Below are 27,975 nucleotides of genomic sequence, written 5' to 3'. Positions count from 1 at the left end.
TGTTTTTTTTTTTTTTTTTTTTTTTTTTTTTTTTTTTTTTTTTTTTGTGGTTTTTCTCCAATTTAGTTTTTAAGGGCAACAATCTACCTTCTTTTGCAGCAATGGATAGTACAACGAGTTAAACTACTGTGCTTCTACAACACAGATGAGAAATGCTCAAATTAGCATTGACCCTTCCATGCATAGAAGGTCGGTATAGTTTTGTAGGACACAAAGTGTTTTCTGTTCAGCACGGATGATGGATGTAGAGCTGCTTGTACTAAAATGTAAATAATACAACAAAATACTCTAAAAAAAGGTCTGTTAGATCATTCTTTCCAGTAAGCCATTCATTTAATCTAAAGTCCTGGGAAATACAGTGCTCTGAACCCTGACACTCATCGACCAGTGTTTAGCAGTAAATAAAGCAAATCCCATTCCTAAATCAGAATATCAATTTTAAGCCTGACGTGATTGAATTTTAGCTGATTTGCATTAATTACAGAAACACCATTGTGGCAACAATACATTTCCAAAAGGGCTTAGGGGGATGGTTTCTTGGCTGCCTGAAGGTACTGTAATTGCTGCCAAAAGCAGTGCTCCTCCTGCAGCTCTGGTGCCTTGCATTGGTGGTCACACAGCTGCTGACCTGTGCAGAGGGCCAAGCCAAGCCCACCCTCTGCACCATCATTTATTCATTAGTGTCAAAGTGAGGAAATCTGTAGCTTGGGCAGGATGGGGGGGAAGACTGGATCATCTCTTTCTGAGGCTTAAGCCACCTGGGAAACTACCCCTGAGGTCTTGGAAAATGTGAAGATAGCAAATGATGGAAGCTCATTAAGACCAAAGAACAAGAAAATTATTACCTTTTTTTTTTTTTTTTTTTTTTTTTAATTTCTTCACATATACTGTAAATATTCCTGAAAAGCAGACTTGAAAGTAGGTATTATTTCAAAGATGTAGCACTTCCAAAAGGACTAGAATTTTCCATTTTCTTTAGGCTTTCTTCAGTCCTTAAGGCTCTGGCCCAAAATTGACTTTCTTATGACTTCCCTGATCACAACTGGAACTTCTTTGCACCAGACCTGCACCGTGATCTTTCATCTCACCAACCACCCTCCATGATCCAGTGCTGCAATCCTGTGTCAAGAGATGCAGGTTATTTTATTTCTGTGTATGGTGCTGATTCTTTCTTTTGTTTTCACAGTGATTGAAAAATGTATGTTGGGTTATGTTAGTCCACAGCAAAAATAAATAATTGCAAAAAAAGCTCATGTAGGTCTCAAAATCTTGTGTTCAGCCACTGTTTCCTGTGTAACCGTGGTGTCCATATGGCAGAGCTGTCATGTCTATACATTTAATAGATGGACAAGCGTCAACACTCTTCAGTCAGGCTGGCAGTGGTGTGTTCATCTGCTACCATGGACGAGACAGCAAATTCCCAGTTGGTCACCCAATTCAAAAGAAGCACATGTAATCTCACAGTGACGCTCATGAGCCTGTTAATGTAGTGGATACATAGAGATAGACAGGATGAAAGGAGCTTGCTAAGGAGTGCTCAGCTTCCAAAATTATTGTTATGTCAGAGTTCTGAATTTCAATATGGATCATTAACACCAAGCTCCTGTAACCACTGTTCTAAAGGCAAAGCTTTTTAACTGTGTCAGTCTTGTGCTACACAAGGGGTGCAGGTGATGTTACAGGTTCTCCAGCTCGTGGCAGGATGGGGGAGTCCCATCAGAATCCACCATGGAGGTGTACTTTATTGGAGGTGGTGGTGGCTTGAAAGGTGGAGGTCTGTTCATACTGAAATAGAAGAGAGAAAATGCACTATCACACAAAGGTAGCATGAAAGACAGTTGTGAAATGTTCACAGAGGAGGTGGATTGGTACTAAGTCATTATAAGAGCACCTGACATTAGCTCTTACATACTGCAACTTCCCTGAGTCTGTTTTATAACCCTGGCAACACCTCCTGCTATTCATTTGGCTTTCTTAGCTCCCACCTCACAGTTTTACTTCATTCATGTTTTAAAAGAACAGAACATGGTCCTGATGAACCATTCAAAACTCTCTCACAGGCCTTTTGCCCACACTGCTCTCTGAAAGTATATTTAAAGACTTGTAACTTTTTTTTTTTGATCAATTTATAAATAAAGGTCCCGTCTCACATCAGTTGAAAAAATCAATCCTGTTTTTACCTTTGCTATACAGGATTTGCAGTTGTTTCCCATGAGGGTTTTCTAGAATAGGTGATTAATTATAACTATGATTTTTTTAGTATTTTACTAATGTTAATAAGATTTAAAATAATTGTCTCTTAGATATTGCTTTCACCAGTAGATCTACTACTAAAGGAGTGCTTTAGTAGGGAATCAAACTTCAGTAATAATTACAAACTCAATGCTGCTTTGACTGGGATTGAGTTTTGGGTAGCCTACTTTCTCACATATATTATTCAAAACTCAAATAGAGCTGCCCTAGAAGTACAATTTCATTAAAACATGTCCTCAAGTAACCATAGAAAATGAGAGAGCAAAAGCAGCTGGCAGGAACGCTAATAGATATGGGGGGCTCTGGGGACAAAAATTGACTGCTATTCTTCCCTTACACCCTGAAGCTGCACTGCAGCTCTTTTCTTAAAGTTTATTTTAAAGATAACCCACAGAACACATGAAAGGACTGAGAACACTCCACTTTACATACTGCTGTATGAAAAAAATGGCATTAATGATCCATGTACTTAAAGGCCTTGTGTGCTATGCATCATCTCAAATGAAAAGGTGTAAATCCAAACAACTGGGTTAGAGTTGGTGCCATCCTCTGTGCCATGCCTCCCACCCCTGTGGCTCCATTCACTGGTACTTACATCTCTTTCTGGTACTGACACCATTTTCTGATGCCCAAAGCCACCAGAGAGCTGCAGAAGAGGAGCAGGACAGCTACTGCTGTTGGCCAGGGGAAGTGACTGGCTTTGGTGTTCCTTCCATCACCTGTAAGGGACACACAGAGCTCATCTGAATGTCCTCAGAGAGGAGAGAAATCCAGACTTGCAGCCTGTGACTCACTGCTCCCTGCCCTGAGCTCTGGTGTCAGTGCAGCCCCTCATCACAGGGCTGAGGGTCCCAAACTCTGAGCACTGCAGTTCAGATTTATAGACTTAGCCCTCTTTGTTCTGACTGGGTGTATGAGCTGATTTCAGCCACCTGCTGGTTCACTTGATGGAGATTATTTAGGCACAGCCCAGAGAACATTTCATCCAAAACCCATTGGTTTTCTCTGTTCCCCTGTGAGAAGCTGCATGTCACAGTGCAGACAGGCACATCTGCCCACCCCAGCCCTCCTTCCCAGTGGTTTATTTTTCACACCACTGACACCAGACCCTGCTAAAATGTCTGGCCAAGGGCTCAGCTGCCTTTTGAGGTGAGCTCTTGTCGACAGCACAGCATCCCAATCCTATTCCAGCTGTCTCTCCCCACTGCAGTGCTGGGATTCCCCTCCCCTTCCCCCTTCTGCACAGCCATCCTTGGGGGTGCTGACAGAGGTGCCCTCAGGTCCTGGGTATGGAGAAAAAAGAGAGAAGCACAGTCCTCCTCCAGCTGCCAGAGGGTGCAGCAGTGGCCTGGGTGCCAGAGACATCCATGGCTGATACGCCTCAGTGTCACCTCCTATTTTGCTGGCATCAGCACCCTGTGCAAGGCTGGCCACACTGGTGTGTCGCCCAGGCTAGGTCTTACTCACCATGGCACCCAGTGCTGTGGCCAGGCCACCACAGTGCCTGAGCCATGAGATTTCCCTGAGGCACAAGAGTGTCACCAGCCAAATTTTGCTGCTGGAAGAAAGCACTGGAACTTTGCTTGCAGATGGAGGGAGAAGGCTGGAATGCCAAAAGCCTGTGACAACCTGTGGCATGAGGACACAGCAACTGTGACTCCTCTTTTCATCTCTTTTCCCTTTTTTTTTTCTAAATCCCCTGGACAAGATGCTCCAGGTTTTGTGCTTCTGCAGTGGCATGCTGAAAGAAGATGATTTGTAGGATAATGTCTCACCAGTGCTGTTCGACAAGCTGCTGATAGGAATGAAAACTTCTCTTCTGGTAACTGAAATTGTCTGGTCTGTGGTGCTGTAGGACAGGTTACCTATAAAGATATGGACAAAGAGCATTTTTGTTAACTTACTTGCTCTTTTAAAAATTAAGGTTGTCTTTTGAACCTTCTGTTATCCAACCTGCTGAAAACAGGAAATCAAATTCCAGGATCAGGGTGTAAAAATCCACTTGGCAAGATGCCTACATTTTTGGCCTACAACCTGGTGTTGGGTAAAAAAATTGTGCTGTTATCAAATCAAATATTATAAGAAGGAAAGAAAAGGGAAAAGGGAAAAGGAAACATGTTAAGATATTCCAGCAAGCCAGCATTGAGCCAGCTTTGAGCTGCACAGCCATCTGGGGGAATGATAAGCTTTTTACCTCTTTGATGGTAATGAGAAACTTAAAGATATTAAGTGGCTTAGCAGCAACATAAAGAGTCTGTCATGACTGAGCAAAACCTCAGTCTCCTCTGTCAAGTACTGTCTAAACCACAAAAATCATCTCTCATCTGTTTATAGACAGTTTTTCCCTTCCTAATACAGTTAAGCTACTGATGTTTAAGATCAGTGCTCCATAAGGATACATTTCTGGTTTTTCGAGCCATCTCCAAATTCACAGCTTCTGAAATAATAGCTAAAATATTCAACTAAACAATGGCACAACATTTCCAGAGCACTTCTGATGTGGGGATTCAGTGGAATCATTAAAATTTGTACAAAAAGAAATGATGACCTTCAATTATCTTACAAGCCTGTACATGACTACTTCATTAGGCTCTACTGTGGCTATTTTGTACTGTTTGACTTTCTCTGATGCAAACAACAAATGAAATAAGAGAGGAACCTGAAAGTCTCTGATATAACTGCTGGTTTATAAATCCAAAACAAAACCCCAGCTTTAAATGATGTAAATGACTAACCAGACAGAACCCAGAGAATCTCTTTATTGTGAGATGCTTGCTGGCTTTGACTGAAATTGAGAGTTCAAGTGTGTGTGTGTGTATGTATATATGCATTCATGAAAATCAGTCCAATTTTAGGACACTCTAAAAATTCACTGAGATTTTAGAGTGAATAAATGAATAAATCAATTCATTTCTACTTCGTTATTGGGTGTTTGATTTTATATGAATAGGCATGACACATCTGACATTTGTAAAATGCATAGCATTTTACAAAGTTATATACAAAAAAAAGGATATACACTTAGAGATCTGAGTGCACTGTGCTCTACACAGCACATTGATGAGCACTATTTGTTCTTATTTACATAATGGCTTGTGTTAGAGCATCCCAGGACCAAAATGATAATGGTAATCAGTGTTGTAGGAGCCCAGTGGCCCTGGGAGAGCACAGGGATGAGGTGTGTATGCCTCAGCAGGCTCAGAGCCTGTGTGCTCTGAAACTGCCCTCAATTACAGCTGCTGGACTGAGGACCCTTCAAGGCCATTATCTCTTAGCTGGTGTTCAGGCAGACACAGGTGTAGGGAAGCAGGGGCAGGGATGTGGGGATGAGTGGGGCAATGCACAGTATCCCCTGCAAATAGTAGAGTAATTCAGCATGCTTTTAGCAAAAATTGCAACCAGCAAGCTGTGCAAGAGCAGAATTGTGAAGCATTAGAAGCTGTCACAAGGTTGGGGTATAAATGTACGGCTGTGGGTTGTATGAGGGTAGATAAGCACCAGAGTGCCACCAAAAATACATTCACAAAATGGAAAGCGGCTGCTACACTTGTGCCTCAGCCAAAAGACGACTCCCATGCAAATTGCAAAAGCACATTGACAGGTCCTGCCTGTTCCAAAAGCACAAAGGCAAATCAAGATGTTAAAAAGAAAGTCACTTTGGGCTTTATACTGCTGAGCAGAGAATTTCTAAAGGGAAAGACTAGTGAAAAAATGTTCACCCTAGGGTTGTTTTATTGATTTATTGATCTTTAATGAGGCTGTCTTTCAATGTTCTATTAGCCAGCCTTTATTACTCCACATTATCTCATTATTTCACTGCTGCTCTGCGATTTTATTTAGCTTCTCTGGCAATTTATTTCATCTATAAACCACCTTCAGCACTCACTACATTTGCCTAGCAACTATCTCAATTGTAATATTATTAAAATAAATATGTCTAATGAAACCAGGATACTCAAATGTTTCTCATTCCTCTTTTGTCACTGCAAATCCTGGACAGCTTGGAAAGCCATGCCTTTATCTTCTAACTGAGTGGAACTCAACAGGGAAATTGTTTCTATGAAGTATTGAAAATCTGGTACCTGTTACTCCACATCACTTTGGCCTCTGCTCAGACACAACTTTTCCCTGGTTAGTAATAATTTTTGCATGGTAATGTGGTGACTCTCAACTAGCAGCTGAAAATAAGCACCACAGAGCTACTGCTCTGAGAAAAGGCAACACAAATTGAGGACCTGCTGCTGTGGTTTTTGCAAGATGCTCCAGATTACTGTAGGTTTGCAACACAACATTCTCTAAGCTGGTGTCACATTTGGATTCATGACTCCTGTGCTGCAGTCCTGTGAAGCACAGGAGGTGTGTTGTCTACTCACTCCCTCACTGAATGCTGTGGCACTGGTGTAGCCTTTTGCCTCTGTGGTAGAATCAGTGCTCCAGCTGAAAAGCACACAAGCTTGTAAAAATTGCTGTAGGAGACTTGTTTTTCATTTCCCCCCTCTTTCTTCCCTGTTTTCTGACTAATGAGCACTACTTGAGATGATGGCTTCCCTCAGACGGGCGCTACACAATGCTGTGTCTGGTTTGAAAACCTATGACAAGCTAGAAACTCAAGAGGAGTTTTACTGAGATAGGTAAATAAACTTAGACAAAACATTTGAAGCCTTTTCTTATTTCAGCTTAGTTTCAGGTGAGCCTCAGGAGTTTGAGTGCACTGGCTTGTTTCGACCTGAAACCAGTAGAGGATGAACAAACATACATAAATCAGAATTTAGACAGGATGTCACCAGCTCCAGTGAAACAAAACTGTTTTCCCAACTAACAAAAGGAAGTTTTGAAAAAGTTACAGTACAAGAGTCACACCTGCAATGTCTGATGCCATATACCAACTTAACATTTTCTTTTAAGCATTATTTAAGTGCTAAGATTTCTAGAGCTCAGCTAGCTATTTATCTGATATTCAAACAGACAGATGGTGGCTGGCACATAGACCTTCATTTTCCCAAGAGAACTATTTCACATTTGCTGAAAAGAATCCATATTTCTTAACAACTGTCTCATTTTTGGAAAAATATCAAGCCATCTGAACAAACCTGTGAAGGTGAACTGCAGCAGTAACTGACCACTCCAAGCCTAAACATCTCTGGCTCAGTGATGGAGCAGTTGTAGAAGCTAGGCAAAAGCAGGCTAGTTTTAGCAGTCTTGGTGTTGCTTCCCCTCTTCCTCCTCTTGCTTATATGTGTGCACTCTTCTCTCATATCCATTCTCAGCTGTCTCTTAGATTTTCATCAAAACCTTGCAAAATAATAGGAACTGAACCAAACCAGGAGACTAAAACAGAAGTCTTGGTGTCCTGTCTTGACTGTAGCCCAGAGGATTTGCTCAAGAAGCTGTCCTCACCAGTGTGAGGACCAGCAGCGAGCCAAAGAGGAGAAGTGCTGACTCAGAGTTGTCAGACCATGACTGGCACACTTTGGGACCCCAAAAGGCAATTGCTTCCCTGGCTACTTGCAGAAGAAAAATGGCTCAGATCCATCTTACAGTAAGAGTCTGACCTCGTACCACCTCAACCAGAGAAAATGTATAATTCAGCGAGGAGAATCCTCTCTCTGCACATTGTCTATTTACAGCCTTTGTTGGATTTTTTTTGTTGAGGCAGGAGGGCTTTCAAGCCCTTGGACAAACAACTTTGCTGTTTTGCTGTCAGCCAGGCAAGTGTCTCTTTTTGGGGATGGGGAAGGCAGCAGGAGAAGAAGCAAACTTTCCTTTCAGCACTGCTGCAGTCTGTGTTCCTGCCTTGGTGTATCTCAATCAAGCTTTTGCAAGTCCCTGGGCTTTCTGGTGAGTGATTCAGCTCCCAGAGATCACTTTTTTGGGGCAGGCCAAAGCCTTGTGCTTAGTATCCTCCTCCAGTATTCTATTTAGGTATGATATTTAGCTAAAGAGAATAGGCATTCTTCATAAACACTATAATAACACTAATTGACTTCTTTGTAAACGCTAATAACACTCAATGTTTGTTCAGTTGCCAAATTAATGTATCCTAAACAGAGCATTAAAAAAGATAACATTAAGATAGGATTTTCACATATATTTATTCCTGAACTGTGGTTACACTGACAGTGGTTAATGTACTTCCTAGTGTGTAAAGCACTACAAAAAGAACTTCAATGAACATTAAAATTCTAAGATCATTATTGTGTTTATGTATCTTTCTTCTACATTGTTGAAGCAATAGAGAAAACAGTTTGATTCTTACCTTGTGTTGTGAAAGTAGGAGCCAAATTTGCTTGACTTGTGAAATCCAGAGAGGCCACAGATGTCGACTGGTGCTCTAAAGACAGTTTACATGGTATCACATTTAGTCAATAGGTTCTTTAGAAAAGAATGTTAATAAATCACAAAACAACCTAGATCAAAGAGCTTGCAGTAGCTGTTGGGTAAATGCAGACTGTGCAGCAGAAATCCTGCTGTGGGAGTTCAGGCTAAATACTCAAAACACATTTCCCAACTCCAGTGGGCACTTGCAGGCAGCTGATGTTATCAATGCTGACCCTTTCCTGCTGGCTGGCTGCAGGGATTCCTTATTTGTGCTTTTAAACACATGGTTCAGTTTGACTGCTGGGGGGTGGATTGTGCACTTGGATGTGGTGCTCCCCAGCTAAGCCAGGGCCTTGTCAGAAATTGTCCATGACAACAGGCCACGGCCATATCAGCCCAGGAGATCACCTCCTGCTCTTGCCAGTTTTCCTCTCAAATGCTGAAGACAGTTTTATGTAATTATCCATATCCATGCTCTGGTAAAACAGAGTTAGTGATATAATTAATGAATGGGAATGATGCCCTGCTGTTGGGTTGAGGAAAAGTGATGGCTTTAACTTTCTGTCACATGCAACTCTCTGTCACAATAGGAGAGATTTATTTAGTCTTAGAGGCATATTATTCCATTTTATAAAAATACATAAGAATGATCTATAATATTCAGCATACCATTTTATATGCTGTCCTAACATGGCAGTTTTAGCAAGATTTCTGTCAGATCTCTGCTTGGGTAACCTCACACCTCACAAATTCCTGAGCAGCAGCACACTGGTGCTGAGCTGTACCAGAGCACACTGACCTTTGCCTGTCACACCTCTGACTCTGGGTGCATGGCATTTATGCAGTGGTCAAGTAGAGATGCCACATATATTGAATAAGTAATAAAGTATTTTTCCCCCTTACCTGAGTCTGTCGTGACAGCTGATGTAAGTGTTGAATTACTGATGTCTATAACAAATCAAAGCAAACATTCAGCATGAGAAAGGTGTTTATTCTGCTTTAGGAAAGTAGTGATTGAAAGGTTCAGGAGCTAGAAACTGTATCACACCTAATTTCCAATCAATCTTTCTGTGCACAACTCAGCCAAATAGTCCAGAAGGAAACATGAAGTACCTGAGGTAACTGTGCTGAGAAATCCCTAGGGAAAGAAAGGTTTTGGGGAAAAATCTTTGGGGCACTTCAACTGGCACCTCAACTTAAGAACCAGCAACGAATCACATATGTTTATTCCATACAAAGAGGTGCACCATATTAGCACAGATGCTGAAATAACATTTATGACCTGGTGGTGGCACCTGCACAGTTTCATTCATGAGGCACTTCAGAGGCTGCAACTCTGAGAGGAAATTTCAGAGACACTCTGCACTGAAAAGTGCTCACTGAATCCTCAGAGAAGTGGAGGGGGAATTATTCCTGCTAATTAAAAACTGTAGCCACACAGACAAGCTCAGGAAAGCTGCCCAAACAGCATATATGTCCTGTCTGCTTTTTTTTTTTTTTTTTTCCCCAGCAGGAGAGGCAAAGTACTCCCTGAGTAGGAAGAGGATGGATTATGTCTCCCCAAAGAGGTCCATGAAGGAAGTGATCTATTAAAGCTCACGCACTATATTAGAAAAACATATCTGGGAAGGCAGCCAGAGAGTGCCTCTGTCTGGTCAGGCTCTTGTGGAGGGCATTGGGTGGGACTGCAGACTGGATCTTAGCATGGGCAGATAACCATCCACTCTCCAGCTGCTTTTCTGTGCTAACACTGGTACCTCCTTTGACTGCTGCTCTTGCTTTTGCATTTCAGCTTAGCCTTGCCTGTGCTAACAGAGATTTCACAGTAGCTGGCTGACGTAAAGGACTCCTTACCAAAGGTGCAACAGGTCTAAAAACCAGATCAGAGAGGCTCTTTGAGATGTGCCTGGCTCCCAGAGGATTCTGCAGAGTGTGCAAGTCAAAGCAGGGTGGTGGCCTGATGCAAGCTGCTAGGCTTCCTTTGAGAATTCACCTTGCAGAGGCCAGCAGCGGAAAAAGTCTCCCACTCTCAGGGCCCCCCAATATCTGGGATGGTTTTCTGGGGGGGTATTGGCTGAGCCCCCAGGGCCTGCCACAGCTTGCACTTGCAGAAGTTTTTCCCACAAAACCCATATTTTTTTCATGCCATTTACTTACAGCATTTCTCTGACACACTCATGTAAGCCCCTGCTAAAGTGCAGCTGCCTCCCATGCAGAGCAGAGCAAAGCAAACTGCTCCAGGAGAGGTGTTTCCAAAGGGCTTCAGCTGAGGTGTGGGGAGAACATTTATCTGTTTGCAATAAGCTGATAATAAGACAAATTTGCAGGCGAAGAGCAGAGATTCACCAAATTTACACAAATTAAGAAACATCCTATCAGTTCTTTAACACAGAAAAATGTTTAGGATCTTGGCTCTGTACTTAAACAGAAGGTAGAACCATTAGCAGGGCTGTTATTTTTAATTATTAGTTCAGTACTGAAAGAGCTATGTTCAAATGCCAGCTGAAGCATCAGAAATAACATTAAGTGCCCCTCAAGGCTGGAGTTTAATTATGCTTGGTCCTAATTATAATAGATTACATCATCAAAATATTGGTTTATAGTATTTTCTCTGAAATGAAAGCTGCAGAAAGGGGTTCCTTACTACCCATTTATAGTAGTAAATACTACAACAGCTTTAGGACTTTATAAACGCACCTCAAGCACAACCCAAGTTATTTTATTCTCTAATTTATCCTACCATCTGAAACCGTGGTAGTAAAAACTTCAGCTGAAGCTTCATTAGACTTATTGTCTGTGAAGGAAAAAAAAAAAAAAAAAAAAAAAAAAAAAAAAAAAAAAAAAAAAAAAAAGATTAAAGCAGTTCTTAAAGGTAGTTATAATGGCTGAAAATTTAGTTTGGGCTTGTGTCATACTGTGCACCTTTGCAGAAGGTATGGCTGAGAATTAATGTCATTCTTTCTGTCACATCTAAATACTTTAACATTTTTATACAGAGTGGATCTATCTTAGCATTAGCATAGCCTGCGGGCAAGAACATAGACTGTCTAATTGGCAGCTCTTTGATGTGAATACATTTCTAGAAAACTGCAGACTGGGGGAAGTGAGTCATTTTTTGAGAAAAAGTTATGATTTATCTCCCTCCCCTCTGAAGCTATGTTTCCAGAGGAGTAAGGTGTGCCTTTTGCTGTAGTTTTACTTTGTGGAAAAACATATCAATAGGAAAGTACACAGCCACAAAAGAACCCAGCTGAGCTGCAAGTAGTTGCCATGGTAGGTGATGTGCCCCTAGATGCTTCTAAGGGGTCAGCAGCTAAGTTGTACTATCTATGCAGCAGGGAGCATACATAATAAAAAAAAATTAAGAAGGTATAAATATCCGTTTGCACTTGAAGAGCATGCCAAAGGAAATCTGCCTGCCCTTCTCACCAGCCACCCTGCATCTTCAGAGGTGCTGAAAAGTGTGCCTCCAAGTCTCCTGCTTTCACCAAAAAAGCAGGACAGTATTTCTTCCCACTTCCCTAATCATGTACCTAATTCTAACAGTACAGCTTATAGAGGAGTTTCTCCACTATCCACAGAGGTGCAGCCTTTTGCATGTTTTACTGAAGGTGTATAACATAGCCCTGAGTCTGAGGATTTGATTTCCCAGGGAGCCATGAGTTCTCTGTGAGAAACACATGATTATAACAGCTCACTGGTGGCTATGCTAGAGTATTTTTGGGCATGAGAAGTACAGCAAGATTCTGCCTAAACAAACATGTGCCTTTTGTTTTTGCAGGAGTTTCTCAGCTCATTCAGAGGCTCGAGCAAAGATTTGAGCCGAAGAACCTGTCAAGCTGTGTGATGAACTTGTACAATAAAGCTTCAATACTGTTGGCATTTCTTCGGTATTTTGAATAACAAGAGAATACATGTGTTTGGTGTTCTTAACATTTTTAGATGTGTCATATCTGTGAAAAACCTACCGAAGGAAACAAATATTTCTTCAGATGAAATATTCCTTGTTTCATTTCCCAGGGAGGGAAACAGACACACACACGAGAACGTCTTATGTGTCTCATGGGTCCCTTGCAGCATCAGTGTTGATCTTAACTCATAGAAACCTTCACTGTCTTGCAAGTCTTCTTGTACAACAGAAATTTCTTGGGGAGAGAAAAAAAAAAAGGCCCTTTTGTTACACTCCAAACTATAAGTCAGAGCTATGCAAAATACTGGTACTGGAAAGCAGGCTAATATAGCTGCAGGTTTCTTTGCTGGGGCACTGTCAAAGATTTGGCAAGAATGGTGTGGTCATGCCAAACCACAGTTCCCATCCCTGGCAGGGGGCTCTGGTCACAGCCATTTGCCAGCTGTTTCCTTTGAGGAGGCCTGGAGCTCTCCACTTCAGCCAGACAGACAGCTACAGGCTCCCTGTGGCAGGAATGGATAACATTCCCTGGGAACCACTCCTGCAGCCATGCTGTTTCCCTGCAGACAGGTTGCTTTACCTCCAGGCTGCTCCATCAGGCTCGCTCTGTCCATGTACCACAGGAGGCTTGGCTTGGGGAACGCCTTCCTCACGACACAGCTCACATTGGGCTGTGGGGCAGCACAAGGCAGTTGTCAGGTTATATATATATATATATATATATATATATATATATACACACACACACACAGAGCTGTGGCTGGAGAGCTGGAGAGATGTAGAGTGACCCCCCACTCTCCTGCTCCCAGCAACAAACACTCACATAGTAAAACACTGGAACTGGTAATAGGCACAGTGTGTGTGAGGAGAATGAGATACTTTCTGATTGCCATGTAAATCCTTTCTTCATTAGGTAGATAAAGAGATAATTCCCATTAAAAGGACTGCCTAGCCCAATGATATGTTGAATATACAAAATTGAATACTTTTGCAGCAGACACAATATGTAAGAGATTTCCAGAAATCACAAGGAATTTGATACTTTAGACACATTAGTCCTGGTTTTATGCCAATTGTTGCAAAGATCTGTGTTTGTGATCAGTTTAATTTCTAAGCAAACAATAGATGGGCAGGACCTCAAAATCAAGGCTGGATGAAGACTTGGGCACTAGCAGGGTGAGAGGTCTCATCCTTGTGCTGCCCAGACCTTCCCAGTTATGCTTATTTAGCAGGTTATGACACTGCTAAGTACTAAAGACTGTTATAAGAGGAGTGGCCTTGTTCTTTTCAACAGAAGAAAAAAGCATGTGCTACTTCATGCAGCACAAGCCTCTCTTGCTCCTTCATTTAAAGAAAGTGGGTTCCCACATTTAGTTGAAAGCAAGGTTGATATATTGAAGCCAGCAGAAGTCAATTATTCAGTAGGAATACTGAAACAATCCATCTGAAACTCTTTCTCTGCCATGGCAAACAGCACCTGAGCTTGTAGTGTAGTTGCTTTCTCCTATTTCCCCTCTTCATTATTCCCTTATTTTTCAGGCACTTCTAGGACATAATACTTTATAAATTCTTCCTATGTAGAAATACAAAACTGATATCATCACTAGATTAAAGCCCTGCAAAAAAAAAAAAGGTGGAAAGAAGAAGTCCATGTTTGTTTGGAGGTGAAGAGCAGATAGAGGCTCTTGGGGGAGTTTCTACTGCCCAGTCCTGTGATAGCAGCACCCCTTGCTCTGTTCAACAGGACAGTGCAGACAAAAGCCTGCAAGGTCCAACATCACACCCAGATAGAGGTCACCAGGAAAATTATACCAGTTTGTAGAACCAGCTGACTCATGGATTGTGTGAAGTGGGTGGGTATGGATGGTACAAGGTTCTGCCTGCCTGCAAGCTCTGTTTCCAAGAAAAACCTTCTTGATTTGAGATACCTGCAGATCAAAAGCTTTAGCTTGGAGAGATGGAACAGGAAGCAAAGCATCATAGCTAATAGCCAGAGAGGCTTACTAGTCAGTCATATGAGCCATAAATATATTTTATGCCAAGCATGGCCAGTACAATTCAGCAGACTTTTAGGTTTTGCCATTACCAAAACTAAAAGAGGCCCACACAACAGAGAAGTCCTTAGCTAGCTCTGGTTTGTGTGGAGGTGGGAGTCTCTCAGAGGAAGGGGCATGAGCACCTCTTGTTAACTCCATGCCTTGCCTGCTGCCCTGTGAGCTCAGTTGTCTGGAGCTCCCTCTATGCCTGACTCAGCTCAGCTTGCCTGGCCCTGCTGGGGTGGCAATCACAAGAATCACTCTTTGCTCCAAAACTGCTCACCTTCTGTGAGGTGCTGGCTGAGCCCTCCTGCAGGCTGATGAAGATCTCAGGGTAAGCTGGAAAGCAAACATGAATGTATTAGTGAAATGGACACTTTGCAGATCCAAGTAACAGCTTCTAATAACACTTAACAGCCTTGTTTCATAAGAAGAGTGGAAATTACATCCTACCTCCAGCCACACATCAAGCAAGATAAAAGTGTGCAGAGCTGCAGTTTGAGGTCGAGGAAGTGGTTTACAAGGCTGTATCAGCAGCTATTGCCACAGCATCCAGGATGCATTTCACCCCCTGCCCCAGCCAGGCTTGGGTGGCTCTGCTGAGGAAACAAACCAGAACCATCCTGCAGTCACAGCTCCGGCAGCACCAGCCCCATGAAATCAAACACACCCCAGCTGCTGGTGCCTCTGTGTGCTTGACAAAAGGATCTCTGAAGGCTTTAGCCATCCCTTGAAATGTTGATTGGTTTTGGGTGCCAGCCACCCTGCCACTGTTGCTGCACAGAGGTGTGACAGTGTCCCCCACAGATGCTTCCTGCTGTGCCAAGGAGAGCCCAGAGTCCAGTATCCCCACAGCAGAGCAGTGGGGCACTGATGACTACAGCCACAAGAAACAAAAAACTGGTTTCTTCTGTTTTTGCAGAATTTTCTGGGCACAGCTGACTGTATTAATTAAAGCCATCAGGTACCGCAAGCCTCCCTAAACTACATTTCTAAATTAGCCATTGGGATGCCTGGTTTGGAGCAATATAGACTGACTTGTTAAGTAAGGACTATGGAAACTGTGTTAATATATAACAAATCTCAAAAGCCTCAGATAAACTTGGCTTCTGGCCCTTTCTGAGCCCTGAAACTGGACCAGAAACAAGTGTTCTCCCTGAATTACTTAGAAGATCCAAAATTCTTTATCTTTCCAACCTAAACCTTACCATTAAAATAATTTTCTCTTTTTCTTACCCTATTAATTGATATAGGACCAACCACCTCAGTTAATTACATTCTCCCCCGAGGTAAACTTATCAGGTTTCCCTCTTGTTTTATATAGCTGATCCACCAAGGACTCTCCTGACTTTATTTTTGATTTCCATTTTTCCACCTGATGTTACTGATGGATTCTGCCTGGGCATGACTTACATTTAATTATCATGGTCTTATGGTTTTCTGGACTTATGGTACTTTTTTCAAGTGGAATTTCCTGGGTTTTAAATTTTTTCTGGGTTTGGGGTTTTTTTGGTTTTTTGGAGGGTGGAGTGAGGCAGGGGTTATAGATTCTTCCTATCGGGAAATGAGTATCCTAAGATTTCATTCTTTCTTCTTTGCCAAAACTACACAGATGGCAGTGGAGCTGGCGGAAGACAGACAGACATTTTCAGATACAGGGAAAAGTCTAGTAAACTGGATCCTCTAATCACTGCAGAAGTTGGCAGGGAGGCTAAATTATGTCTGGTCTAGTGCACACTGTTCCTTTTTTTTTTTTTTTTTTTTTTTTTTACAAGAATGGGTTTGCTTTTCCACACCTGTATTGAGTGCTGTCCTCTGCCTTCTCAAAAGACATGTTTGCTGGGTAGCTGTTCTGGCAGGGCAGCCCTCACACGTAGCTCTGAATGGTCTAATAGATCTTTTCCAATTAACATCTCAGCCCCTGTTAACACTTTGACATTCATTTGTCTTGCTAGGATATTTACCAATGTTTTGGATCTAGCAGAAATTCAATATTTAGTTCAGTAGGTTTTGCTGCTGAGCTTTCACTCTTACAAAAAGGAGAAATCAATGTTTCGCAAAGTTAGACATGAAAAGGTCATACCTTTTCACAGAAACTTGTATCTAAAAGAACTCTATTCTAGAAGAGAAATATTTTAAAGTATTTCATCCAAAAGCACCCTCTTAAAAAAAAAAAAAAAAGCTATCTGGATTGAATGTCTGTTTTTACCCAACATACTAAGACTCTCAACTTCCTTGAGAGATCTTTTCATGCCTTCTCCATCCTCTCCATTCCAATTCTCAGCCCCACTTGGGCCACCTTGAGCAAATGTGAGAGAACACTCCTTGGCACCCCTCAGACTTGGCCTGTCTCTGTTGTGTTTAGCCCTGCCTGAAGTATTTTTCACAGGGATCCTCCATGAGGAGTTTCCCACAGGCACCCTCTTCTCCTCCTGTTCTTTACAGCTCTGTGCTGCAATAGCTGCCTGCCCTCCCTGCCCTACTTTTAAGCCCCCTAGCCTGAGGGGTTCAATTGCATGAGTGTTTGGGTGACAGGGGAGATGCTGGTTTGCCAAGATGGGAAAACTTCCCCAGGTTTCAACTGGCCTTTTTTCCCCTAGTTGTGTCCTTGCTAATGGCCAGGATGACAGATAGAACCAACATAAGATGCTGTTGACTTTGTATACATATGCTACCTTCAGGTCCTGTCCCACCCATTTGAGGCTGGATCTAACTGCCAGAACACAAATATTCATTGCTTTATTCTCTGGTCAGCAGAAGGAACAAGAGAGGTGCTGCCCTCTGAAAGGGCTCTTTGTCCCCAAATGTCACCTAGAGAGTGCTGGGATTATCCTGGGCAGTCTTTCTGCCAGTGCTGCACAGCGCTGCAGGCTGGCTCGGGGCAGGCTCTAAGCCCCCTGCTCTTGATCTCTCCTCCTGCTGCTGCACAAGAGAATAAATGGAGAAAGGCTGGGGTGCTGCAATCATAAGTGGCATGACTTCAGCAAATGGTGACAGGAAAGAGTGAGACAGGATGCAAAATTGTTGTTTCACCTGCAAAATTCAGACACGAAAGAGCTAGGAGCATAAAAAGCACACTTCCTCCAAGGGGTGGACTTTATTTAGCTGAGGTCTGAGAGACCTTCCTCAGCACCCACTGCAAACCTCAGGGCCCTCAGGGAGCCCCTGCACCCAGCTCTGCCCTTGGGACCCCTGTGAGAGAGGCTGGTGGTACAGCACCCTGCTCCAAAGCCAGCCAGCTCTTCCTGGGAAATGCAGACTGTTCACCACCAAGGGCCACAGCTGCTTTCTCCAGTTTGCCTCTCTACCCTGCTGTACTGATATTTTGATGTGGGGTCATGCACAGCTAAGCACACATCTCACAGCTGTTCCGAGAAAAAGCCAAATAAAGCAATCTTTTAGTAAGAGATGCACAAATCCAGGCAAGAACATCAGCAGTGATGGAAGAGAGAGAGAGTTCAAGTATATTAGTGCCCTTGAATGATTACCCAGGTAACACTGTTGCTATTTGAGAAATTTTTTGAGAAATTTTTAAAAGTGTCTGAATCATGCAAACGCAAGAGGAGGTTTCAGATCATTAACTGCTATTTTTATTTCTTTTACATCAGTGACCAGCAGCCCCCAGACACATTTTGGTTTTTTTCATCTGCTCCCTGCTGAACTTTTCTTTGAATTCAGATCATCAGCCTTCAATGGTCATGCCATCCTCAAGCTGTGGGCTTCCTTGGACAATCAGCTACAGTCAAGGGACTGTTGACAGGCCCAGTGTTTAACACTCATTTACTTTCTGAGCTTTGGAAATATGTTTTGAAGACCAACTGATCTCTAAAGAGAAAATAAAACCTGGTTTTCAAGTGGGCAGCAATTTTCTGATTCAGTTGTACCTTAGTGATTGCAGAGCACTTCCTGTGCCACTTGAAAGGGAACAAGACAAGTAACTAAAGATGGGGAAGGCTTAAAAAATGAAATTCCAGCCCACAGGTTTTCAATATACAGGCTCTGCCACTCCTGACCAACTTGAGACCCCCCCAGGACCCTCAATTCCAGAGCCAGAGCCTTTGGCAGCAGTTGAATGTCACATACTTTTGAGAGTGTGATTTTGCTATAACTACATACTAAATCTTGACCATGATTTCCTAACCACAGACAGCACAGCCATTGGGACACACAGATCTTGATAACCAGTGTGCTTCCCTGTAACCCACAAAATCCCAACATAAGCCTACACATCAGGGTAAGATTCTTGCCATGAGCATTACAGTGGGATTGATATATGTGCAATGAATCCACTATTTTTTCCTGCCAGAAATTGAAGGAATGGACTCAAATTCTTCTAAAAACTCCAGGGTTATTTACTAACATTTTACACCATTGCAGCTGAAAAAATGACAAGGTAAATATGTTTATATTTTAAAAAGCCCAGTATCTGTCAAAAGTTATTGGCTTCAGGACCAGACAGGGGTGTCACCTTTCCAAGTACAAGGCAGCAGACAGATGGCATATGCCCCTTACCAAAAACTCTCACAGTGGTGCTGCTCTTCTGGACTCTCTCTGGGTGGTACAGCACGTGGCAGGAAAAGACTCTGCCATCATCAGTGATTTTGGTGGGGGAAACCTTTAGGGCGTTGTTCAAACCCAGGAGGACTCTTTGCCCAAGCAGCATGCTGCTGTTCCTGTACACAGCAGGACAGGAGGGCTCCTTGGTCACAAGTTCCTCTTCCCTGCCTTTTTCACCCTGGGTACAGAAAAACACAAAAAATTGTCTGGAAGCACACACATAGAGGAATATTTTTATAAGCCAGCTCTATTGTCACTATGAAAAGCTTCCCTTGCACATTGTGTAACAGTAAGTGGACATTTGCAACATCTGGGTTGTTTTTTTTTCCAAATATATTCTCTCTCAGAACTTCAATACCAAGAGCAGTCGTCATCTTGACAATAAAATATAGAATAAATAGCTGTCTTGTGAGTCCTCATCTCTGTAGCCTGCAGAGAGAGCAACAGAGGTGCTTTCTCACTGCACCAGTCTTTAAGCTATGCTAAACATCCTATACATATTAAATACAATTGAAATTCCAACAAAAACTTTGCCCTTCTAGAATTTTAAGTAGAAAAAACTGATAATAATAACAAGTAAGATTTATCTCTCTTATTGTATATGTGGCAGCCACCCTTGGCTATAAGTACAGCCAGCATGTCCTGGACATCTGTGCCCCAGTACATATTTGCAAGATTTACTGTGTTTAACTCATGGCAACCCACATATATCATTGTGCTGACCTTTGGTTTTTTTTTTTTTTTTTTTTTTTTTTCCCTTTACTCTGCCAGTTTGTAGAGTAAACTGGAAAAACTGATGTAGTAAAGGTAAGGGTGTTCCCTACAAAAAGATTTGAAATTTTAATATTAAGAATGATCTGCATATGGGAGATCTAAATAGATAATGAACCAGGATAGAAGGTTAAAAACCCTGAACTATTTGAAAGTCACCTTTAAGGAAATTCTCAACAGTTACAGCTTTGCAATGACAATGTATAAAAATGAACAGACAAAGCTCAAGGACACTGCTCACTGATACTTATCTCTACATACTGAAATGAATGCTAAAAGGTTACAATAAAATATGCATATAAATATTTATCCAGAAAGTGAGATAAAGTACAAAAATACAGCAAGCTTCATATCTGACAGAAAATTGTTTAAAAATAGTTTTTCATGTGGTTAGCTTGATAACTGGGTTTGCATGTCTTCAGTGGCATGTGACATAGAGGTTCACAAAACCAAAAACATTAGCAAGTACCTTTCTTTTCTATGTCAAAGCAGCCTGATATCTCAGTATCCTACACAGTAACCATGTATTTTTCAGATACTAAAGCTTCACTACAGAAAAACTCGCTGAAAATCCAACACAAGAAATATTTTAGTTTTATTAGCCACTTTCCCAAGACCTGCTCTGTATATGCTCCTGAAAAATGCAAAGCAATTAAGATGGAATTTTTCCTCTTTGTTTCTTTAACAGCTATTATTTGCAGTGTATATTTTGCAACCCTACGGTTATACTTTTCCCCTTCATTATCACAGTCCAATATGACTGATAAGTTTTTTAGCAGATTCTGCAGGCAGGACAGAGTAGAGTAGAACATTTTCATTTCAATCTGCAAAAATACCTTGCATTCCATTCTGAAGTTTATATCTGAGATGAAAAATACTTACCACTAGCCATTTTAAAGCATAAAGGGACAAATTTTCTGAGGTCGCGTCCTCAAGGCATGGAATTTCTAAAGTCTGATTTAAGCACACTTTCTTCAGGTAGTGCCTCTCCTCTTTTATCATTGGAACAAAAACAACAACAACAAAAACAAAAACAACAAAACCCAAGAAGGAAAATCAGAAACATGATGTTCATTGTGCTTTGAAAACCAATGCTGACTAGTCTTCTATTCAAGGAACAGGCACTTTTTGGTTTAGAAAGGAACTGTGATTTTCAACCATTACCCCAGACACATCTTTTAAGTGAAAGCCCTGTGTCTGATTCTAGTTGCAGTTTCATGACTCAATTCACAGCATTACCTGAATTTTTTGGCAATTCTTAAAAAAGCTTTTCTTAACTGCAGGATCACGATGTCTCCTTTTGGAGCCGAGAATAATTTGAAGCTTCAATTTTTTATCTTACAATTTTTTTTTCCTGTGGCAATAAACTTTCACATCAATTTTGTGCACCTCTATTTCCTTTTCTCTGAAGATATCTGCAGACCTGCTTTTCACTAAGCAAGCTATTCAGCATGTCAGTTAGGTTAAGATGAACCCTGTTTTTCAGTGTAAGTGCTCCTTTTGTTATTCTCCAACCTGCCCACTACCATAAAACTTGTCACTCTTTCCTTTCTCATCCATTTCAAAAGCCATTTCACCATCTCCTACCCTACCTATTCTCAATCCAGGGCTCCATCCAGCTGTGGAGGCTGCAGAGTGGTGAACAGTGCACTGCTGTGGTCAGATATTAGGGCTGTGAGTGTGCATGTGTGTATTTAAGCAGGAAAAGCAGTGGCAATGGGTGGGAGATGCTGCAAGTGCCACAGCCAGCATTGACCGCTCTGCCCCTTGGCCACGGGGCAGGCAGGAGTGCGGCACATCCTGCCATCTTCCCTGCCCTCAGACCTGCCTGCCCTCTCCCTTGGAGGCAAGGCACCAGCACACACCACAGGGAAACTCCTCAGGGCTGCTCCCCTGGTAGCTCTGGCTTGGATGTCGAGACAGAACAGATATGTATTTCATTTATTTCTTATCTTGAGGGGAATGAGAATATCCAGCTGTCCCAGACTGCCATGTTATTTGTCAGTGGGGTCTTTCTAGTGATTAACTTCCTTTGTACCTGGCACCCAAGCACAGAGCAATGGTGCCACCACGCAGCCTATGCCACAGAGATGTGAAGAAAAGCAGTGCCCTGAGCTGTGTCCAGGAGAGCCAGCAGCAGAAGCAGCTTCCCTCCACTGTCCCTGAGAGTGTAGAATCTGAGAAGCCAGCTCTTGCAAGCAGGACACAGTACAGAAGCCCTAACAGGGTTGGACAGTGCAGAGAGGATAATGAAAGGACAAAGCAAGTAAACCTATAGTTTCTGCAGGAACAAGACTACAGAAGATTTTGTTGGGACAAACCACCATGCAAAAAATACTGTGCAGAACAAAACAAGCTTAGAGATGAGTAGCAACCCCAGGAGTTCAATCTGAAAAAAGTTTCTGCCTACTCTGACAGTCACATGTTCCAGCTGCTTGCTTGTTCCAGTTGGCTAAAGCCCTCTGTGTGTGTCTGTCTGTCTGCCTGTCCCGTCCCATGAAGGCCTGCTGCTCTGTGAACTTTTTACAAGATGCATGACTGCATCTGGATTCACTTCCCTTTGATGTAAATGAAAAACGTACTTCATCATAGACTATCACCTTTATTCATCCCACCCATAGGCTGGATTAAGGTTTTTTCCTTCTTTTGAGTCAAAGCGGTTCATTGCAAAAGACCTGGTTACCTTAAAACACAAACCTGCAACAGGTAGCAAACTCAATTTTTTAGTTCCCTTTAGCAAGCAGTCATCAGGAGCATGGCTTGCTACATCTTGTAGTTACTGGAAAAAGCCACAATGATGCTGATATGAACAAGAGCTGCCCACACTGTAGACAGCAATAAGAGCATTGAACCTGTTTGTATCAAGCAAGGGTAAGAGAAAAGAAGCAATGCCTGATTAGCACAGTTACTGTGTAAGGGAGAGACAGAGAAACTTTGTGTGAAGAACAGAAGTGTGGGAGGGTTTCACAGGGTAACCAGCATGGTTTGTACCTCACTGCACTCCCCTTGATCCCTCTTCCCTGTGGAGCACAGGGAAATTCCAAAAGGGTAGCCGACCACAACATGCCCCCATACAGCAGACAGAGTGGCAGCTTCAGCTTTGGCACAATTATTCAGTGTGTACTGCTTAAACACACCCATCCTCTGTGAGCTGGGCAGAGGTGCTGGCTCTCACTTTGCCTCTGCGAGTTCATCAGGGCAGGCAGGTGCTGCAGGGTTGCCCCAGGTGTGTCTCCAGGATAACAGCACCAAAATGCTTGGAGCCACTGCCATGCAGGGGCCATCAGTGTTAAACATCCCTGAGTATGAGTTTTGCACAGGACCTGCTCTTGCTACAGGAGCAATGTGGTCCAGTGTGGGGACTACCAGTCTGGCCTTGTGTTGTAGGTAAAAGAGCAGTGGGAGCACACCAAAATACCCTTAAAATAACCTGCATCCACCCTGCTCCTGACTCTTGAATGTCTGCTGTGTCTACAGCCCTGGGCACAAGCAGAGTGAGCATGTTGGCCTTGCAGCTACGAACTGAAACAGTGCCAGGTTTGTTGTATTTGCTTTAATCCTTCTTGAGTTGTTAGCAGAAACCTGGGTCTGAAAGAGGTCTCTGGGCTCATCAGATCCAGTTCCCCATGTGCACAACAACAAGCTTGCTCAGCACCCCTGCCAAGTTCCATCTTCACAGCAGTTTGGGCTTTTGCCCTCACTGCTGGCACTAAATAGCTGTTCCCAAAGTTGCTACATTGACAGTTGCCACTGTTGTTTAATTTGTTGTCAAATCCATTCTCATCTGATTTAAATAAATTTAAATATCCTCCCTGGAGTTCACACTTTCCTCTGAGGCCTACTTACCAAGAGCAGTCATGCTGCTTTCCAGCTTCCTTTTGCCTGACAGAAGCAGCCAAATCTCCATTCCTGTGATTCTCTTAAGCAATTCTCTGCTTTGCTCCAGTGTGTTTTTGGTGGTGGGGACACACATCCTTCCATGGAGCTAGCACTCAGCATGCTCTGCAGATGCCAGCCCTCAGCCTCAATCAGACAAGGCTGTTTTGTCTTTCTAGTGCCCAGTCCTGCACACCCACAGCAGCAGAACATGGTTTGAAGATCCAACATCTGTAGTCCCACCATACCCTGAGCTGCTCATCCTGTTTCCTCCACAATATTTCTCCAAAATGAAAATGCAGAAACTGCCACCTGATCACCCTTTTTTACTTTAGTGTCTTTTTATTCCACCAAACAAATAAGGTTTCCTAATCATGAGTTGGATAAAACAGCTAAAGAGTGCCTGCTAAATAGGAAACTGTATAAGCAACATTCAGTGGCACCACTGTAAATCCCAAACAAGTCACCATCACCAACAAAGAAGTGTTCATCTACCCTGATATTTTCCCCCACCCCAATAGGAAACAGCAAAATCTCATTTTCAATCACTTACCTTCTGCCTTGACAGTAAGTTGAAGTCTTGCATCCTTTGTCCCATAGGGGTAAGTAGCAAAAGTGCATTCATACTGCCCACTAAGGGCCATGGTAATGTTTTTCAGATGCAGAGCCCACCAATTGCATTCAGACGTGGCATTTGGATTGGTGGAACACAAGGACCCTGTGTCATCCCCGCTGCAGCACCTCCTTGTGCTGAAGGACACTGAAAAGTTGTAAGGAGCCTCAGGAAACTTGAAGTAATGGATGCCATAGGTGGGGTGATGCACAGCTATTTTGGTGGACAGTCTGCCATTAATCTTGGACCACTGTGTCTGTATGATGTGGGTGGTGTTCTGTTTTGGGAACATGCACACCAGGGTCACATCAGTACCTGGCAGAGCATGGACCACTTCTGTCTGGGTAATGACATCTGCAGTCTGACCTTAAAAACAAACAGGATCATTTTCAGTGCAATTAATGTTTAAACAAAGCTTTTCCTAATCCATCTTTGACATGATTTGGTTCCTGAGGCACAGACAATGATGAAGACCCTACAACTGTAACCACAGGCTTCCCAGCAAGAAGCTTTACAGCAAATCTCCACCAGTACAGCCAGCACAGTGAAAACTGGGTGAGCAAATCCATGTGTGTCTGGAAGAGGCCAGGGAGGTCCTGTCACACTTGTTGGAGAGATATGAGAGCTCTGAGGGCCTCTGTGAAAATGAAAATCTTTCAAGTAATATAAATAAAGCAGAAGCTGGGGGCAGTTATTCCCCGGGTTTCTTTGCAAGAACAAATGAGCTATCCCTGCTGGCTAATTCCCTGCACCATCCTCCTGCCCACTGCCTTTGTGGCTTCAGCAGGAAAAGCCATTCTCTGTGTTATTAAACAGCTCCTGCATGTCCTAAACGAGTGTCTGTCTCAGTGTCAGAGCGAGCTGCTCTGGTGTGTGTGGTTTCTTCCTCAATTAATTTCATAAAGCAGGTGGCAGTCCTTAGTGTGCCATATAAAGGAGTAATGGATCGATGAAACGAAGGAGCTTTCAGCAGGAGCCTGTACCACTTGGTTTAGCTGCTGTTGTAGTAGAATTGATTTATATCCTTTTCTCCCTCCTATGAGTAAGAGCATTGCAGTCCCCAAACCCCTGAGTGCAGGGCGCTGACAAACTCAAGGAGATGAAGAATTTATGGAGGGGGTTGTTGCAGTGAGGTGTCATCAATCACTCCCATAGAGCTGTACACAAAAAGTCCCTGTTCCAAAAGTACATGTGGGTCCACAGAAAAAAAAATGAGTTGTGCAGTTGTCCGTAGGTACAGACTTGTTGCCTCCCATTTTACATTCCATTTTATCTTCCCTGTGTATCATAAGATCCCTGTATATTTGCTTTGGAAATTTACCCTGCTATCCTGCCAGCTGCAAGTACCCACTGCTCACCTCCTTTACTTGAAAGAGGCAGGTACCAATTCCTTTGCTTTCACATTTGCTTTGCTGCGTGGTGCACAGCTCTGGGGCACCTGAGCAGGGGCTGCCCTGCCAGGGCTCAGGCATCCTCAGCTGTGCTGCAGTGTGACCCAGCTCAGCCAGGGAGGAGCCAGGCAGGAACCCTGTGCTCCCTCAGCTCTGACTGGACAGGGAAAAGGCACAAGGGCAAAGTGCCACATCCCCACAGAGCTGGCTCTGAGTTGGTACCTGTACACTGAAGGGTGACACGGACACCTGGAGACCACATGCGTGGAGAACAAAGCTACTGAATGGCCATGGCCAATGTTAATCTCTGCTGTTTCATTGCTGCACATGTTCTGCTCATCTTTTAGTCTAAAAGATGTGATGATGTAAGAGGGTAAATAAAAATAAGCCTGAATGACAAGTCTCACAGCCTTGTGCTGTGAGAAAAATTACTAAAACTATTTTTGTTAGTCCAAGGAGCTTATTATAGGAAATGTTCTCTGATTTCACCACAAGTTTTGCATCAGTAAAAGTTAAGGAAAAAGCAATTAGGAATCTTGCAATCAGACTATCAAGCAAAAGACACACAGCATTTTTTCTCTCATATTCATGCTACTGCTGCCTTAGGTCTAAGGATCATATAATGAATGCCTATGAAAAATCGCTTCAGTAATTTATATTAAGTTGAAAAAGTTATATATGTAGAAACAACATCTTAATTTGCATTATTTCTTGGTAGCTTAGCACATTAGTTCTTAACTTTTTGCTGGCATCTCAATATAAGTAATCTCATTTTATGTCAACTTTATTTTTCAAAATCAAATAGTGTCCATTAGTGCATACCTGTGCTCCAAATGAAATTTCTTAGAGCAACTCCCAGACATCTAGGTGTCTGACTTCCACAAAGAGCAATTTGGGTAACTTCAGTGAGGATTTCATCCTCAGGGGAAAAAAACTCCCCAATTCCTATTTTTCTGTAATTGCTATGTCTTTCTTACACGACCATGTTTTGAGGCTTCTATTCCTTTCTTTGCACTTGAGATTTTTTATTTTCTATGAATACACATATGAATTATTTTTATTTTAAGATCCAGATTGCCTCAGCGATGTAGAAAGAAAGAACAGCCTATGGCAGATAGTGAGATGCAGCCTTCCATGCTAGTCAAATAAATGCAGTTTTCCCCTTCTTAACTGGAAAATTGTGTCTCCTACAGAATTGTTTTTCCTAGCTGGTAGTAAGTATTCCTGTATTTATCATGGTCAGAATTTTGAGGGAGTGGAGGTTTGTGAACATCATACTTTTTCTTGGTTTTCCTCAGATTGCTTTTGGTGAAATTCCCTCTGACAGGGGTGCAGGCCTCCTTAGTCAATCTTCTGTTTTACCTGAATGACAAACTTGTTTCTCAAGACATTAGCACATGGGGCTAGGCAGAGAAGAGGAAGGCAAGAATCTGATTAAGAGGTTGCACCTGTACAATTTGCTCTTGCCTGGAGGTGTTTCAGTTATTCCTCTTTCTGCATACATAGGTATGTAAGACAGAGACAGAGAGGTATTTTTTATTTTTCCATTGAAAGCAGTTTTCCTTTTGGCCCATTTGAGAGGAGCACACATTGCCCTAACTTCAAGTGAGCTCATGCCAGTGATTATTCTGGCAGATTAGGCATATCGAATTAAGTAATCTGCTAGTCAGCAGCAGCACCAGCAATTTACTCCTTACTAGCTGCACATTATAACTAGGGTTATTAGAAACTTGCCAGGAAATAGAAAATCATTGTCAGTAGACTACAGCTCACCCTAGTGAGACCCACTAATCCCAGCCCACCCCACACCACCCTCATCATAAACTGAGTCAAAGTGTCCCCTGACACTCTTACCTGTGACACTGGGCACTGAAAGCAAACAAAAGAGAGAGAAGAGCCACCTTGCTTTCATCTTCCCTTGATGAAGTTCTGGTGGGTGTGTAGCTCTCTTGGTGCTCCCTCAGAGAAGGAAGTAGAAGTGGCCTGCCCTGTGCAGACAGGCAGATGTGCAGCACAGTCACTCAGCATGACTTCAAAGAAATGCTTCATTAAACTGAAAGCCTCAGTTTCCTGCCAGAGTGATAAAAGAAGTACATCTTGTGAAACCTTTAAGACAAAAACCTTACCTACATTTCAGCCCATTTGAAAAGCAATTATTTTTCCTTTGTCTTTTCAGATTAGCTCAGAGTAAGCAGTTGACTGGTTTACACAACCTCAAAAACAAACCAGGTACCTAAGTTTGAACATAAA

The 27,975-nt window shown here is 42.6% G+C and overlaps 1 protein-coding gene across 1 annotated transcript; it reads right to left on the bottom strand.

The window, feature by feature from the left end:
• Positions 1-846: 846 nt before the first annotated feature.
• CD96 (CD96 molecule) lies at positions 847-27,673 on the bottom strand. The gene is made up of 13 exons (XM_083882046.1): positions 27,580-27,673; positions 24,275-24,700; positions 20,728-20,837; positions 19,030-19,252; positions 14,801-14,856; positions 13,062-13,152; positions 12,540-12,716; positions 11,312-11,365; positions 9,475-9,519; positions 8,510-8,584; positions 4,029-4,118; positions 2,849-2,972; positions 847-1,785 (listed from the first exon to the last, which is right to left on the bottom strand). Exons 1-13 carry the CDS (start codon positions 27,635-27,637, stop codon positions 1,677-1,679), a joined length of 1,638 nt encoding a protein of 545 aa, XP_083738172.1. The 5' UTR covers positions 27,638-27,673; the 3' UTR covers positions 847-1,676.
• Between the last annotated feature and the right edge of the window lie 302 nt (positions 27,674-27,975).

This window comes from Zosterops lateralis (assembly GCF_965231275.1).
Source record: "Zosterops lateralis genome assembly, chromosome: 2".
NCBI lineage: Eukaryota > Metazoa > Chordata > Aves > Passeriformes > Zosteropidae > Zosterops > Zosterops lateralis.
The sequence above is the reverse complement of the archived record's forward strand: the minus strand, read 5'-3'. Positions and strand labels throughout refer to the sequence as shown.

Bases quoted from the DNA above. Each gene is read 5' to 3' on its own strand.
- CD96 (XM_083882046.1), bottom strand. From the start codon at position 27,637: ATGAAAGCAAGGTGGCTCTTCTCTCTCTTTTGTTTGCTTTCAGTGCCC. The intron at 19,253-20,727 runs GTAAGTATTTTT...TTCTGTACCCAG, and splicing joins ATGCTTTAAAATGGCTAGTG to GGTGAAAAAGGCAGGGAAGA. The intron at 4,119-8,509 runs GTAAGAATCAAA...ATATCTTTATAG, and splicing joins TCCTACTTTCACAACACAAG to GTAACCTGTCCTACAGCACC.